The following is a 17,247-nucleotide window of genomic DNA, read 5'->3' as shown; positions in this document are numbered from 1 at the left end:
TACGTGGAGCTGGGTCTAAAAACTGTCCTGTGAGAAATGGTTGAAGGAAGTAGGCGTGTTTTACCCAGAAGGGAAAAACTATATGGAGTCTTGCCAATTATCGTCAAATACCCAAAGGATTGTAGCAAAGGATCATCAGCAACAGTTAATAATAATTGGTAACATTGAGTTTTTACTATGCTCTAGGCACCTAATTCATTCAATCTTCATAACACTTCTGTTAAGGATAAGTATTATCATACCTGTTTATAAATGAGCACCTGAGGGCTTTAAAGGTCACGTAACCAGGCCTTGGCTCAAGCCTCGTCAAACCATGTTCTTAACTACTATGCTGCTCATATGTTGTCTTACTAAATCAGACAATTACCAGTGGACTGAAGCTGCCAAGAGGCAAAGTTTGACTTGGCAGAGGGATGATCTTTCCAGTGAAAGTTTAACTTTCGTATTGTCTAATCATGGTAATGGCTGCTCCTGGCAGTAGAAGCTTCCATTTATAGATGTATTTAGCCAAAAGTTAGTTATCTAGCAGCTTACCAATATCAGAAAAGAAGTATTATTTTTTCTTAAAGATTTTATTTATTTATTTGACACAGAGAGAGAGACAGCCAGCGAGAGAGGGAACACAAGCAGGGGGGAGCAGGAGAGGAAGAAGCAGGCTCCCAGCAGAGGAGCGTGATGTGGGGCTCAATCCCAGGACCCTGGGATCACGCCCTGAGCCGAAGGCAGACATTTAACGACTGAGCCACCCAGGCACCCCCAGAAAAGAAGTATTATTAAACATAAAAAGGGACATTTCATCATGATAAAGAAGTCATGACAGAGAGACGTAACAATCCTAAATGTTTGTACATCTAACAACGTAACTTTAAAACATATAAAACAAAAATTGACAGACCTAAAAGGAGAAGTAGATCCACAATCATATTTGGAGATTTCAACTCATCTCTATTATAACAGATAAAGCAAACAAAAAAGAAATAGAAGAATTGTGTGAACATAGCCATCTTGGCCTAATTGACATGTGTAAAACTTACACCCAACAACTGCAGAGTAGGAGGTTGGACTAGTTTGAATTATAAGATCACTTTTAGCTCTGAAATTCTAAAATTTACTCATATTTTCCTAAGAATATCCCCCCTGGTCCAGCTTCCCCATTGTCTGTGGCTAATAATGTTGCCTTTTCACCCACTTCCCAAATTGCACAAGGCTGTGGAGGCATCTTTAATATTGTATACATGCAGGCTATGAGCTCCCATCTCTTCCCCAAGCCGTGCTTGTTCTTTGAGTTGAACATCTCTCTCATCTTCTCCTGCATTTATATATCCCAGGTTACAGCCTCAGCCTCCCTCCTGATTCTTGGCCCTCCTACCTCTGAAATCACTTCTCAACTTGGCCCCCAAGATCAGCTTCTTGTTCTGAGCTACCCTGCAGGAATGGGCCAGACCTTCATATGCAACACATTGCTTCTGTGCATCCATTTATTCTCTTCCATGCCTTCGCCCAAAGACCCCAGAGCTTACAGAAATAATCTACACTATAATAGGATAAATGATCATAAGAGGACATCAAACCAAGGGAAAATTAGTGTAGATAAATAACATAAAAATGAGAGATAGGTGAGTCCTCAAAATGCGTGCTTCAGATATTGTTGAATTGCTAGAGGTAGATCAAAATTGGCTTCAAGGAGACTGGTGAGTCTAACCAGTCCAAGTCCTCACTAGGCTGCCTCAAACCTGATTCCCCTCATCTTCTACCAGTTCCGTGTGACCCTAAGTCCCCGCCCTTCCTGTGTCTGTTGCTCCATCCCTAGACTTTTTGCAGTTACATGGACAAGCATCCTCTTTTGATGATTCCAAGACAGAATTCAGAATAATGTAGCCATGAAGGGCATGAGTTCAAGTCCCCCTCCTCACCCCAGATTTCAGCTGTTTTCTTCTTTATAAAATAAGAATACGAATTTTACCTACCTCCTAGGGTCCTTGAAGAGTTTAAGTGAGGTAATATATGCTAAAGAGATAGAATCAGGTTTTAGAGCCACTCACCCTCGTTCCTCTCCAAGTCCTTTACCAAGTGAGCTATACACACAAGAATCAATGGGAAATGCACTCCATTTTTTTTTAAATTAATAACCGGACAAGCACATGATTTTCTCCTTTCCTGCCTCCCAAATTCAGGGCTTCTCTGGAGAACATGACTTAGAATAAGGGCCTCTTTTTTCTTGTACCCTCATCTTAACTTAGAGTTCAGGTTTGCAGAACAGACCCTGAAGCTACTCATCTATCCAGCTTCATGGGTAAGAAAGTTCATCCCACCCACCCAGTCACAAGCAGAAGGTGGAAAACTGTGAGCAGGGAAGCTGTCAGAGTTTTTTGAGGCAGACAGGCCAGCAGCCCCAGCTGAGTGTGCTTTACCACGTGGAGGCAAGAGCTTAAGAGAGGGCCGCGGATTGTGAACCGTGCTTTAAGACGCAGTCACCTGGTCCAGTGAACCGTGATCCAGTGAGTGTCTTTGGCTATAAGTAATCAAGTTAGTGACTCATAACGTAGGGACACAAAGGGAGGTGCTCAAGGGGCAAAAATTGTGGAGAGGAGCCTGAACATTTTTCCCTCCGCAATATATAAAATCACAGGGCATGAAGCTTAGCACCTAGAAAACCCTTGGTACCTCATACATGTTTGATGTTTTCTGCATGGCTGTTACCATGATTTTAATGTAAAATCGCTTTTCACCAAAGTTGTGCCCATTTATACTCCTCCCAACAATTTAAGAAAAAAATAGTTTTATCACCTCTGTGCCATATATGCAAAGTTTGTATCAAAATTCTGTTTCTTAAATATTTCCTACCTAATGAAAGCTAGTACTCATTTCTTCTTCCCTTCACCGAAAATCAACAGGTTACTTGCCATATTCCCTGATATCTGCATATGTTGTTAATATTTCTTTATTTTGGCTTATCATCTAAGATAATAGGACGATTTGTCCTCGTGTCTTCTTATTGCTTTCAATGTCACTTGTATTCATTTTAGATCTCAGTTTTCTAGAGGACAGGGAGGAACGTTTGATTAATTCACTCAGCATATACTACACAAAAGTGTGTGTGTGTGTGTGTGTGTGGTGTATGTGTGTGTTTGTGTTTTGGACAGGAGAAGCAAGTAATAGATACAGCCAATTCCTGACTACTTATAGACAGAATCTAGGTCTTTATTTTTTCTCCTCCTAATCTCACAAAGAAGAAAGGAAAGGGGGAAGTGGGAAGAGAATTTTCTCCTGTAGAAGAAGGTCCAGATAAAACAAGAATGTGGGGGTGTTCTAGTGATTTTATTTATCATCCTCTCTTTTCTCCAGTCCTCAGTTGTGACATAATTTACAGGAAGCCACAGAGTGTTGTGGGATAAAATACTGTTGAGATTTGGAATCAAACTTCCAATGTGCAAAACATTGGCTCTACCAGTTATTAGCCCTGTGACTCTAAGCAGAACACTCAATCTCACTTCAGTTACCTCCAGCAAAGATTGGGAATATCAACAATGCCGTTTTTGTTATATTGTGAGAATTAAATCATTCAGTGTAAATAGCTTGCTGAGACAAAAGAAATGTGTAAAAAATTAAAACCATTATTACTTCATATTGATAATGATAACTGTAGTCATTTCACATGCATTGAGTACAAAGCTGTCTAGGAATCAGAAAAGAAAGACTTATTTCTTTTTCTTCTTGTCTTATCCAGCTTCCTACAAGAAAATAAACACTCATTTATTTAGGATCCCAGGGGTAGATGAGGTAGAGCTCACCTGCCAGGCTGAAGGTTATCCCCTGGCAGAAGTGTCCTGGCCAAACATCAGTGTTCCTGCCAACACCAGCCATACCAAGACCTCTGAAGGCCTCTACCAGATCACTAGTGTTCTGCGCCTAAAGCCATACCCTGGCAAGAACGTCAGCTGTGTGTTCTGGAATGCCGACGTGGAAGAACTCTTTTCAGCCGTCATTGACCCTCATGGTAAGAGTGGCCCCCTTTTCCTAACTCCATCAGTCCCCGTTTAGACAGGAAATAGATGGCACACTCAGAATGAGTAATTTGAGGATAAAGTGATAAAAGATCTGATTATGAAGTTGTGGTCAGGATTTAGGGAAGCTAGTAAGGATATTGCAGGACCCTGGGGCTTCAACAGTCAGAGGAACAATTACCACCATTGGAGTGGTTACTGAATCCTGGGAAAGGGAGCTCTAGGGAACGTGCCCCTTGACAGGAGCGGCTGCCTCCAGTAGGGGATGTTGCCACCTGCAGCAACTCTGCACGATGGAAGCTGGGTCAATGAACCCCCCAACCTCCTCCTCCTCCCATCCTCCAACCTCCAGCTGGTGCCCCCCATTGGCCGAAGCCAGCTGGAAGTCAGAGAACAAGGGAGTCCACTGCTGTGTTCCATAAAGGTCAGCCTCTCAAAGCGCAGAGCACAGCGTGGAAGGGTAGAGAATGGATCTGAAGAGGAAACAGAAAATACCCAGCACAAATCTAATCACTGTGACTCAGGCGCAGTGCAAGGAGTCAGCAGGATGAATATTACTTTGCTGGCTTTGCTGATAGTCAAGTGGTTATGGGATTTCCAAGGAAAACTGGCCTTTTGTAAAACCTTTCGGAGCCTTTGCTGACTATGCTGAGTCCCGTCCTTTAGAATTTCATACACCAGAACAATTTCAAACAATTTTGGGAGTCTGACTATTTTTTGTTTGCCAAATAAGAGCAATTAACATCCAGTATCAAAATTCTTTCATAAGAGACAGGTCATTTTATCACCAAGCACATCATAAGTTTCCTAGTGCTCCCATAACTAATTACTGCAAAATTTGTGGGCTTAAGACAATGTGAATTTATTAGCTTAGCTTCTGAAAATCAGAAATCCAAAAGGGACTTTGCTGGGTTCAAATCAAGGTATTGATAGGATGGTAGAGGCTCTAAGGGAAAGTTCCTTTGCTTATTTTTTCCAGCTTCTAGAGACCACCTGCTTTCCTTGGCCCATGGTCGCTTCCTCCACCTGCAGAGCAAGCAACTACATCCCTCAGACCTCTGCTTCTGTGTCATCACATCTTTCTTTAATTCTCCTGCCTCCCTTTTCTGCCTTGTAAGGACCCCTGTAATTACATTCGATGCCTCCACCTAACCCAATAATCCAGGTTAATTTCCCCATTTCAAGGTCCTGAATATAATCACATCTGCAAAATCCCTTTTCCCGTGTGGGGTAACACATTCACAGGTTTCAGGAATTCAAACATGGACATCTTTGAGGAGAGTCCGTATTCTACCATACCAGCAAAGGATATAATGTCCAAATAAAGGACAGTCCCTAGTACTGCTTTAATTTGACTTTATAGAAAATTTACCGTGCTGTCATTGTATTTCACTTTTTGCCCTGTGTCTTAGTTAGACAAAACAGAGCCTATGATAGGAGTGTGTGTAGCATGTAAGTATTCAGGTGGTGACCTCAGGGAGCAAAAGGGAGAGGTTCAGGAGATTCAGACAGGGAAGGAGGAAAAGTAAATATAAGAGTACATTATCAAAGTTGTTACTGTTGGCAAAACAGGAGCTCAAATACTCAAGGACCACCTGGGAAGTGTACAGATGGCCTCCTCAGATGCTCACTCAAAGCATGTCAGGTGGAGGTCATCTGCTTTCACCCCTATAGATTGACGGTAGTGTCCAGGAGTATGCACTGCATCTCCCACCGTGAGCTATGCATGCGTGTGGGCTGAGTGAGCTCCCCCCAGCATCTGCAGTGTCAGAGTCATCCCAGGGCAGAGAGCAAAATAGCCATTTGAGGTGAATGAAGTCCACCTAGACTTCTACTGAGCCGTGGCTGAAGTTAGAGGTAAAGCCGAGAGGCAGTGACGCAAGACTGCAGCAGTCTGTCCCTTGCACTGCTGAAGTTCACCTACGACCCTACATTAAGTCCACTGTGACGAAGCTGTAAGGCTGGGAGGCAGCCATGATCACTTCAAAAGATTTCATATGCAAGAGTTCACAGAACAAGCTACAGTTCCTGCTGCTACAGTTGAGCCCAAACCATAACTGATCATTGAGATCTCTCTCATCCACCATACATTCTAGATTTCCCTCACTCAGCACTTCAGATGGGAGAATTTGCTTCCCTGGGGGTGGGGAGGGGACTGGTGACTCTTTCAGGCCTGAGAGAACTGAGCCTTTAGTTGCCTTGCCCTGAACAGACAGAGTTGTTGCAATTACCTTTTCATTGTTATTACTGAGCGTGGAAGTCACACAAATCAGAGAATCATGGATCCCTGAGTTCCAGACATAGTCTTCCTTGCCTGCATTAGGTAGCAGCATTCAAGTTCTTCATGGTCATCAAGAATGATCACTCTGCCAGTACAGAAATTCTTTTCTCTGCCTGCTGGTCCACAGTGGGTAGAACTCAAGCTGACTGGGCAGTAGCTGTAAGTTTAGATGCAGTAGGACATAACCCTTGATAGAAGCACTTGCCACTAGGAAGCTGGACCTTTAATCCAGTAGAGCCTACATTTGTGGAGATAAGAAGCAAACATTCCACAAGTGGGTCACTGGATATGATGGTGAGAAGGACCAAACTTCAGCATTGAGGAAGCCCTGGCTCAGAAGCAGCATGTGCTTGAAGCGAGATTGTCAGGGGCAAGTGAATCAGAACCTGACCAGAACCATCCATCATTCAGCCACATTCAGCCCTCGCTGAAATCAGGGCTGGGACAGACAGGATAGGACCTGGTGCATCAGAGATATCTTATCTATCTCAAATTTAAGGACATCTCATCATGGACTGGCACCAGTCTACAGACAAGTCCAAGAACGTTGAAGTGACTCAATGTCCATCTTGTCATTAATTTTCCAGGATTTTCTTCTAGGGAAAATATCCTCCCTGACATAGTCTTCAGGGCAGCCAGCTGCATTGTCATCACCAACTCCCTACTTCCCCCATCCACACTTCACTACCCAATTCCAACACGAAAGTTTGCCCAGCTTCTTTCTAACCGATTGTGATAAAATAAGGAGGTAAAGAGAAGAGTTGTGTTAAGAATCTTGGTAGAAATGAAGCCATTAGAAATGCCTCATTTTTAGGGTCAACTTTGAGTAAAAATAGTGAATTAGGCAAGTTGGTCTTTCAACATTCTCTCTCTTTTTTATCACAGTGAAGATCCCCAGACTTGTCACCTTATGAAAATTGAGCTATAACTAATTCATACTAGAACTTTGGAGGCATTTAAATGCTAACGATCACAGGGGAATTTATTTTTCTTAGAATTGCTTACTTAACTGTCCTTTGCTTTGTGGAATCTCCTGCCTGGTTAAGGATGGAATGTGGTTTTCCAGAAGGGTCAGGGAATTAGGGGCCTGAGTAAGATGAATTTAGAAATAACTAGAATGTAGCCTTTCTGCCACTGATTACATCAGTATTTTTTTTCTTTGTGGTAGAGAAGTGGCAGGGCACACTGACCATTCCTCTGGAAACCTTGAACCAGTGAAAAGTTACAAATGAAGTAAAGTGGCCCTTCTTTCCATGGAAGCCAACGTAGCTGAATGCATAGTCAACAGTCATGGGAGGGACCTGTGGGGTCTGCATCAGCTCAGGATCTTCCAGGGTATCACTCATAAATGCAACTGGCAAAGAGATAAAGATATCTTTGTGCCATTAGAGATTTCTCAGCCTGGGTTTACCCATCCTTCCCAGAGTTATATCCATGCTACTACCCCCTGACATGGTTCCTGGGCTCCATTCAGCTCCCCTTCCTCACTGTGTGCTCTCTGAACTTGCTTACCCATCTCCCACCTCCATGATTTCTTTGCTCAGGCGGTTTCTCCCACATAAAATATAATCACCCTCTTCACCAACTTCAAGCCCACCCTTTCTCCAGAGCAGTTTATATAACTCCAGGACACAAGAGGTCTTTATCTTATTTCTCCTCCTGAGACTGATTGCAGTCTCATGCAGACATGACTTTGTTTGCCTGTGACTATACATGTCTTTTATCTTTCATTGCTATTTTATTTTCCATGTATTTTAATTGTTCACATGGGTCTTCTTTATACCCAGACTAAAGCAAAAACAGAGCAGTCTGCCTGTACTAAGTGCTCAATAAATGACAGATTAGTGGGTTGGAGGATTAGTCTTGATAATCCCAGTCCCATTATCCCAGCTGCCAGACTGTATGGGCATCCAGGTCTCAGCAATCAAATGATGCCCTAGTTTGTGGTCCAAATACCAGCAACAAATGACCAAAGTCACACATCCTCCCACAGTTCCTCACTTCTATTTCTCAAAGGGATTTTTAAGTTGCCTTATGACTGCCCCCTTTCTACTCATTCTCATCAGTTGAGCTGCTCCTTGCTGATTTCTGTGACCCATCACAAACTTCTCCAGAAGTCAATGAATAAAGCAAATACAGCAATGAGAGTGGTGGTCGGAGGTGCTCCAGTGGCTCTAGAATGTGATTGAACATCCTAACATTTAACAAGAAATGAGAGGTCAATGAGACCATTTTGTTTTTGAAACAAGGGTTCTTCTGCTTGGCCAGTTGTTGCATTTTCATGAGGAAATGTAATGAAAATGGAGACAGGAAATAACTCTAACAACATTCTTGTGGTGTGGGAAGTGAAGCCCTCCCAAGGGACCTGGAGGGGACTCTCTGATAGTCAAGAGCATGGGCTCTGAAGTCAAACAAACTTAATCTTTAAATCCTCTCTCTACTACTACTAGCTTTGAGAACATGAACATATAACTGAGACATCCTGGCGCCTGGTCTCACGTTTGTAGAATAAGGGTAAATAATGATAGATACCTTAGAGTGTGATTGTAGGGATTGAATGAAACACGCTTGCAAAGTCCTCAGCACTCAGAAAGCATGGAAATGGGGAAAAATATAGTGCCTTTAGCAAGAGTGCATGGGACTGTGGCAAGGATAAAGCATGGTTTTCCCATTGGATCATCATATCATTGTTAAGTAACATGTAATTATTATAAAACAATCTATAAGAATATATATTAGGATATAGGCTAAGCTGCCATAACAGAGAGGCCTCAAAAGATAGAAGCATATTTCTCTCTTATGTAATATTCAGAGATAGAAGGTGATTCAGAGCAGGGAAGTATCTATATTCTATTCTTTCTGGGTTCTTTCTATCTTGTTGCTCCCCCATGCTGTAGAATGTTGTCTCTGTTGAATTGTGTGGGTAGTCACTGGGTAACTACCACATCCATGTTTCAGAAAGGGAAAAGAATAGTGAAGACATATCCAATGCCTTAAGGCCAGGACTCAGAAGACTCATGACTTGAACTTAGTTTTCATGGTTGGTCACACCTAACCTCAGGGGAGGCTCCAAAATGTAGTCTTTCTGAGAAGCCATGTGTCCAGCTAATGTCCTAATAGGAAAGAAAGGGAGAATGGATTTAAGGGATAAGCATCGGTCTACCACAAGATAACTAAGGACAGGGAGGATCGGACCAGGTAGACTAGGTAGGCAGATGATTAATTAAGCCCCCAAAATCCTTATTGACATCTTTCATGTAGATGGTACTCGGCTCTATAAGGGATTCAGAGGTGACTTAGGTGAAGTCTTTGCACTCCAAATACTTACAATCTAAGCAGACCAATGTTCATCGTTAGAAAGTCTTCAGGGTTGAGTAGAACTTCTGTACATGGAAGGGGTTGTGAAGGAACTTGCAAAGGACACAACAGGTTTGCACAAAGGTGCTGAGGTAGGGATTTCCCTGTTGTGAGGACACTGAAGGTCCCAGGGCTCCTTGACTCCCAGTGCTACTGCAGTGGTGCTTAATAAGCACTTCCTAAAAGTAAAAGCATTTGTAGTCAGTGCGGGTTATCCAGTGTGTAGATGAGCCAGGCTTCTGAATCCTTTTTTCCTTACTGTTCACCACACTGTTTTCAATAGAGACAAATAACTGTGGGGCCTGAGCTTTGGAGCAAACAGATCCAGGCTTGCAATCCTGGCTTTGCTACTTGTTTAGCAGTGATAACCTCAGATAGATTATTTTAGCATGTCTGAGCCTTACTTCCTGAACTCTAAAATGAGGGGCTCAGATTAAATGATGTCTAATTCCTTCTCAGCTAAAATGATCTATGATTCTCAGATTGCATTGAGATGGGGGAGAGGGAAGGCAGTTGGCAGGATTGAGCCCTTCCTCCCCAGCAGTTTTGCCAGTTTTTTCCTGGACCAGACTCTTGTGTTTATTCTGTAGAAGTTACACCATGGGGCAAAACTCAGGGTCTTGGAAAGGGCACAGCTTACTTTGGGTACTCTTCTACTTCTTATTATGAAGCCCCCTCCAGGCCTCCCCATTGTCAGTCTGGAGCCCTTATTCTAACCTATAGATACCCAGAGCTCTCCTCTACAAGGCCTTCCCCTGTCTCCAAAATTGCTCTTCTCATTCATCTCTCTACTAAGCTCACATTTTCCTCAGTGCCAGAACACTGATTAGCTGAACCAAGGAAAGGGCTCTTTGTAGTAATTCATACTATGGTATGAATGACTGGATTTTGGTTAACACCATCTACAATATTGTATTTTCCCAAAAGGATCCTGTTAATTCTTGAAATTGAATGACTAATGGCATAGATTCTGAGCACCGCAAATGCTTGACAATGGAGAGAGAAGACATGTTTGGGTTGAGGGACTATCCTACTGGAAAGAAAAATTATGATGATAGATAGATAGATAGATAGATAGATAGATAGATAGATAGATAGATAAATGATAGATAGATAGATAGACAGACAGATGTATCAGAATGATGAAAAACACGGAATCTGGAACCAGACAGCCTAGATTATATCAGAGCTCTGTCTCTTACTGTGTAGCTTTGGGAAAGTTTCCTAGACTCTTTGCACCTCATTTTCTTCACCAGCAAAATGAGGTTCATTGCAAATCCTGCTACATAGGGTGGTTGTGAGAAGTAAACGAGCCAGTACCTGCAGCACACATAGATCAGTACCTGGCATGGAATAAATGCTTTCTGCGTGTTGGCCGTGTTGGTTGTAACCTACTCAGATGGCCAACTTGTTGGTTTACCTCTAAGGTACCATGTAATGGGTTTCTGGTGCTTTTCTTCCAACCAGGTGGCAAAGAAGTTGACATCTCTTCAAATTGGCTGCTTCATGTTTTCATCCCTTCCTTCATCATTGCTCTGATGTTCGTAGCTACGATGATAGGCCTAAGAAAACAGCTCTTCCAAAAGCTTTCTTTTAGAAAAGGTAAGTGAGTTTTATTCAAGGGAACCAAATGGACTGGGGGTCTGCAGTGTTGAGGCTCTGCTTTGCCCCAATGGCCTTCAGCTTCCCAGTTTCACACAAATCTCCTCAGGGCTTATGCATCACTTTGGGCTTAGGGGGACTCATCTTGATGATTTTTCCCCAGAAGAAAATGGCTCTAGTCTTCAGTGAGCTGAAATCCTCATACTGAGTATTTTAAAGGGAATGTTTTGTTCCTGTGCTGAAATAGTTTACTTTGTTCTTTGAGCTAAGAAGTGTCATTAGCCTCATGAGATCAGTGTTGTTTTGGCAATGCAGACTGCTATGTAGTCAGAGTTCACTGGTGGGAGGATGCCAAGATCACTTCAGAGGATTCCTTCAGTTCTCATCCCTCATTTCCCCAGGCTGGGTGTTAGCTGGGCTAAGCCTTCCCCCTAACCCCCAGGAATCTGAATCCCCTCATTGGTAAGGAAAGGAGAAAAGTGTGTGAGGCCATTTGGGACAGGAAAAGCACCTGTTTTGCTGGTGCCCTGAAGTCTTTTAACAGCTCCTCAGGAGTCCCTCCTCAGCCTGTCCTGTTGTCACCCACCCACTCCTGTTGTGCAACCTTTGAACCCTGGCCACAATATCTGCAGACTGGCGCTTTCCTGAACTGTTCCTTTGTCAGGACCCAATGAGCTCCTCCCAGGGTCTAGACATGGCCTTGTCTATAGAAAAGAAATGATATGTGGGATTAATTCAATAGAAATTTGGGGTGGTCACTATTTGAGAATTGGGAGGGTTAAAACCCTCCCATGTGGTGGTCATCATGCTACATTTACAGTCTAACTTCTATATTCTCTTCTGCCATAAGATATCATTGCCCTTGTATGCCCCAACTTGGGTGCTAACCACAAAACCCTCTACTATAAAATCTGAGGAATTATTGTCAACAGAAATGGGTGTGAGGGTTGAGGAGGAAGAAGAAATGAAGAAGGGAGGGAGGAAAAGAGGAAGAAGGGGAAAAGGAAAAAAAAGAGAGAAATGATAGAAATGGAGAGGAAGGCCATCTCACCATACTCAGCTTTTGTTCTTAAAGTACTTCCTTCTCCTTGTTCACCTAAGTTGGTCATCCTTTAAATCTCAGCAAAGCTGCCACTTCATGAGGTCTCCCCTGATTCTGCCCCCTCATCACACCCATTACAGCAAATCCCCTTGTGAGATGCTTCCATGGTACCTACGTCCCCTTTCAATACACTCAGCACACACTTAGATATCTAGGACCTGTTTTAATACCTTGGGCTCCAAATGCAATTGCATCCCTTTTAATGTTCCAATTAATTCCTTGAGCACCCACCTGCCTCTCTTAGCCAGAAGTCCAATGTCTCCCTCTCACAGCTTCCACTTCCCTACCTCCCACGGACTGTCGGGAGGCTAACTTAGCCCACAAGGATGCTGCTTCCAAACAGGCAGGGAAGTTCCTGGAGAGCCAGGTCAGTTCCCCAGAGGGCCCTGGTTTTGAGCTGCTGCTCTTTCTACTCCTGCCATACACATCTCTGTTCCCTCTGGGGAGGGAGGGTCTCCATCCACCAGGCTTGCTGGTCCAGATCCCCACACAGACCAGAGTGACCCAAGATGACAACTTGGGTCCCCTCACATGTTCTGCCATTGCTCCCAAAGCAAGACCCTCAAGAGCTAATGAGGCCTAAGGGGCTTCCTACTTTAAACACAACTGTGCCCGGCCAGCCTCCTTGGCTCAAGGCCTTCATGTTAAGCCTGGGATGCTAGTCCTAACTTCCTTCTCTTGAGTTCCTCTTAGGGCCAGTGCCATCCTGAACTTCTCAATCTATCTGAGAGAGTCAAGTAAAAGGGTGGCAATCTCAGCCCCTTTCTGTCCAGAAGGCTCCTCGGCTCCTAAACACATTTACCCACCTATGTCTCAATGACCAGCTCTGCACACCATGATGCATGGGGAGGGCAGCCGGGATCAGTCCATAAAAGGTTCTCCTAACCATCTCTACCTAAGATGAGCCCCCAACAGTTCAGGGCTCCAGGTGACTCACTAAATTCTGGAGAAGAATCAGGCAACTTCTTTTGTAAAAATAATGTCAAGTTCTGCTTCATGAGCATAAGGGCTGTGTTTCTCTTATTCACTAATATATGTCCACTGTCTGAATCATTACCTGGCATATGTAGACATTCAATAAAATTTTACACTGAACCTACTGTATGCAGGTACCCACTAACCTGCTCTGCATGGTATAATAGCCATATGTGGTTATTTAAGTGTAAATTAAATAAAAATGTAATTCCTTGGTCACATTTTAAGAGCTTATACCTTGTTAGTGCTCAACAGTGACATGGGGCTAGAGGTCACTGCATTGGACAGAGCAGATATACAATATTTCCATCTTTGCTGAAAGTTCCGTTAGACAGCACTGGGCTAGACCCTTTACAAACTCCTTTTCAGTTAATTTTACAAAAACTGCTTGAGACAAGGAGTAGTGTCTATATTGCAGATGAAGAAATGGAAGTTCAGAAAGTATTCCTAAAGTCATGTAACTGGGGTCTGAACACAGATCTGTCTGACACTAAAATGTGTGGCCTTTTGTTAAAAAAGTGCTTAAGAAAAATTGACTCAATCTGAATAGTATTATTTTGGGCAATGGAAGGAGAGAATCTCAACCCAAAAGAATTGAGTGACTTTATCGTTGGCTGAGCCAATGGCAAAGCCAAGAACAGAATCCAGGAAGAGTCACCAGCTATAGAGACCAGATCTCTAGGAGAGGCCTGCAGATTTTAAGCACAGTATTTCTCAACCTCTCCGTGGTAAGGAACCATTTATTTTTATATTTCTAATACGATAGGGTCAATGCTTTTGCAATATATACTAAAAACGGAATTACTAAAAAGTGAAATAAAAAGACATATAAGCTCAGTATTTGCTGGATTCAATAAATATATGACATTTCAATAAATATCAGGGGGAAAAAACACAGTAAAAGAATTACTATAAAAGCTTCTAAATGTTTATGCTAAATCTCTGTAATTGTCTCATTGTGGGCTGGTGAGCAGTAGGTCACCTACCACCAATAGCCCACGGACTCCACACTTTGAATGGCAATGCCCTAAAATACTGAGCCAGGACTTTACAGGGATTTAAACCGAAGACCAAATATGTTGGCAGATGGGTGCATAAGAACCACAAAATGGCAGCACTAACCCCAAGCTTTAGAGAGGACTGCCCTGAAACTCTACCATGCAAGGGCAATTTCTGAGGGTTAACTCTTAGGCTCCTTTCAAATGTGAATCCTCTTAGAGGAGACAGCAGTGCTGGATGGAGGCCCTCAAAGTCCAGGCCAAGGTTAGCATTGTCATGAGGGAGTTCCTAAAAATCTGGTGTGCAGAGCAAAAGCAGAATTAGGGATGCACTGAGTTCAGGAACCCAGGCAACTTTGGGACATGGGCATCAAGCTCCAAGAAAATCAGAGTGGGGGGGAACATGTGACGTCAGAAGTTGAAAAAGAGGGACGCCTGGGTAGCTCAGTCGTTAGACATCTGCCTTCGGCTCAGGGCGTGATCCTGGCATTCTGGGATCGAGCCCCATGTCAGGCTCTTCCGCTGGGAGCCTGCTTCTTCCTCTCCCACTCCCCCTGCTTGTGTTCCCTCTCTCGCTGGCTGTCTCTCTCTCTGTTGAATGAATAAATAAAATCTTTAAAAAAAAAAGAAGTTGAAAAAGAGATGAAACCAGGGAAACAGTGGTGAGCAGCATCCCATTATGTGAACTTGTGCCTCTGCCTCCCGACTTGCTTTGAAACAGTATCTGTCATGTACATCTTAGTGTAAATTGATTGATCAGGCCTCTTGCTCTGTGTAGGGCAGACAGGAAGGAAGTGGCAGTCAAGAGCAAAGCAGAAAAAGGAGAGAGAATTCTGAAGCTGGACACTTCCTGGGCTGAATACCCAAGTTAGCAGTCCCTCAGCCTTTGAGTGCCTGGGACCAGGGGCTGAGAAAGGAACAGAAAGTAGAGGACTGCTTTGTTTGCAATTTTCACCTAAGGGTACAGTTTTACTCTGTCCTTCAGCCTAAGGTCTCAAGCCACAGTGCACATTTGGACTTCTACATGTGATTTATTTGGATCAACTTTTTATTCTCCCATCTTTTAGTCTAGAAACAGAAAACTTTTCTCGTTAATCTTATTCCATCACCGGGATTTCTCTTTTTCAGACACAACAAAAAAATCTGTCACCACCGTAAGGAGGGAAGTGGACAGAGCTGTGAGTAGTCATGATTTTTCTTAACTTTTTCTCTCCCAGCTTGAATTAAGAAATAGCCCCTGTTCTGTGAATGCACAAAGGGCAACTGAATAGTTTTAGCCTGTATGGAATCTTCCTGTTGAGTGGCATTTCAGCTAGCTGCTGTTGTAAATTTACGTTGTTCCATACCGTTCTTGGGAGAAAAAAGGTATCTGCTGTATAGCCACGAAGAGTTGTAGAGCCTTTGGTCTGTCTCTGTTCCTAAGCACTCCAGCACCAGGACATCTGGGCTCAGGTACTTAGACACATGGTTAACACTTAACAGCAAGGAAAGATATTCAACTATGAAGCAGTCAACAGTTCGTGGTTTTGCAAAAATTACTAAGTACGTTGTTGGCGACTGTGGGTCAAGGTTGTAATGTTTGGGGAGTAGAGGTCTCTTCATGAGGCTGACAGGCTTGGAGCTGGAATTTGGGGGAAAAGATGTGATGTGGAGTTCTGGAGAACTGGAGTTGCTAAAATCATTCAGGCTGGTTGGATGAAAAGTTTCGACCCTGGGGAAATGCTGTTTTGGGGACCCACAGGCCCAGGTCATATTGTGAATATTTCTAGCTTTCTTGGGAAAACCACCTTTCCTTTTGTAATCTAGGAATCACGTGGTGTGACACATGAATTCATGAGTTCACCAAAATTATAGGCAATTCACAGAAAGTTCTAAATAACTTTGTTATCTGCTACTTAAAACATTCAGAACCGGTCATTTTAGAATTCTGCAGAATATATCTGTAAATTTCCAGAGACACCAACTGTAAAAACAATTCCAGAAAACCTTCAATATCAGGGTCTGTGTCTGGCTGATACAGAACACATGACAACTCATAAGCACAAAATATGACCGGAAGGAATGAAATTGGCCCACTCATGATATACATCCTGTTACCGTCATACTCATCCCTAGGCACAGAACCAAGGAACAAATGCAGCTCAGGCCTGGACTATATTTGAGGTCCAGTTATGCTGAGTTTCACTGAATCAGCAGTGAGATTTTCTTGACTCAGAAAAGCTTCAGATTCATGCTGGTCATCCTAATTGAAACATCTGTTTCTTGAGAAACAAAACTCCTGTGTCCCTGTAGATGGGTGCACTTGGTCTACAGGTGAGTTTCCATGGGAGCAGCCTCAACATTTGCCTGAGTTTCATGAGCTCTAGTCTTTGTGTAAGTGTCTCCTTCAACTGCTCAATGTGAGGAAGAAATAGTGAAAGTCTTGAGAGCAGTGATGGTAAACTCAGATGCCCACAGGGCCAGGCAGGTGCTGAAATGAGTAAAAAGGACACTCTAATACCGGATCGGGAATGGTGACAAATTGGAGGGCATATTCCCTGTCAATTTAGCACTAGCCTAATGCTGTCAGAGAAGATGGAAAACCAGATTTTTATGTAAAATGTCCTGGTTATTAAATGCTTCCTGAAAGTATTTCAAATACCAAACAAGGCAAATAAAATATGTCCATAGGCTAATTGAGCCCATCAATGACCAGTTGCAGCCTCTGTCCTAGAGAGAAAGTATCATCAGAAAGAGCATGGACGGCACTGGAGGAGATAATGCTAAGTGAAATAAGTCAAGCAGAGAAAGACAAATATCATATGATTTCTCTCATCTATGGAACATAAGAAATAGGATGATCCGTAGGGGAAGAAAGGGATAAAGAAAGGGGGGTAATCAGAAGGGAGAATGAAACATGAGAGACTATGGACTATGAGAAACAAACTG

At 43.1% G+C, this 17,247-nt stretch overlaps 1 protein-coding gene across 4 annotated transcripts in view; it reads left to right on the top strand.

Moving 5' to 3' along the window:
- Nucleotides 1-17,247, top strand: part of PDCD1LG2 (programmed cell death 1 ligand 2) — a 96,908-nt gene that overhangs the window by 27,401 nt on the left and 52,260 nt on the right. For all 4 annotated transcript variants that reach the window (XR_006775358.2, XR_015722955.1, XM_045772462.2 and 1 more), the window contains exons 4-6: nucleotides 3,728-3,997; nucleotides 11,110-11,244; nucleotides 15,448-15,497. Coding sequence is in view for 2 of the 4 variants with exons in the window: in XM_045772462.2 (XP_045628418.1) it covers nucleotides 3,728-3,997; nucleotides 11,110-11,244; nucleotides 15,448-15,497 (455 nt within the window). In the remaining 2 variants the exon portion in view is untranslated. The remainder of the gene's footprint in view (nucleotides 1-3,727; nucleotides 3,998-11,109; nucleotides 11,245-15,447; nucleotides 15,498-17,247) is intronic.

This window comes from Ursus americanus, chromosome 34 (assembly GCF_024610735.1).
Source record: "Ursus americanus isolate L20-20 chromosome 34, mUrsAme1.1.p, whole genome shotgun sequence".
Lineage (NCBI taxonomy): Eukaryota > Metazoa > Chordata > Mammalia > Carnivora > Ursidae > Ursus > Ursus americanus.
Note: the sequence above shows the minus strand (reverse complement) of the source record. Positions and strands in the feature narration are given on the sequence as shown.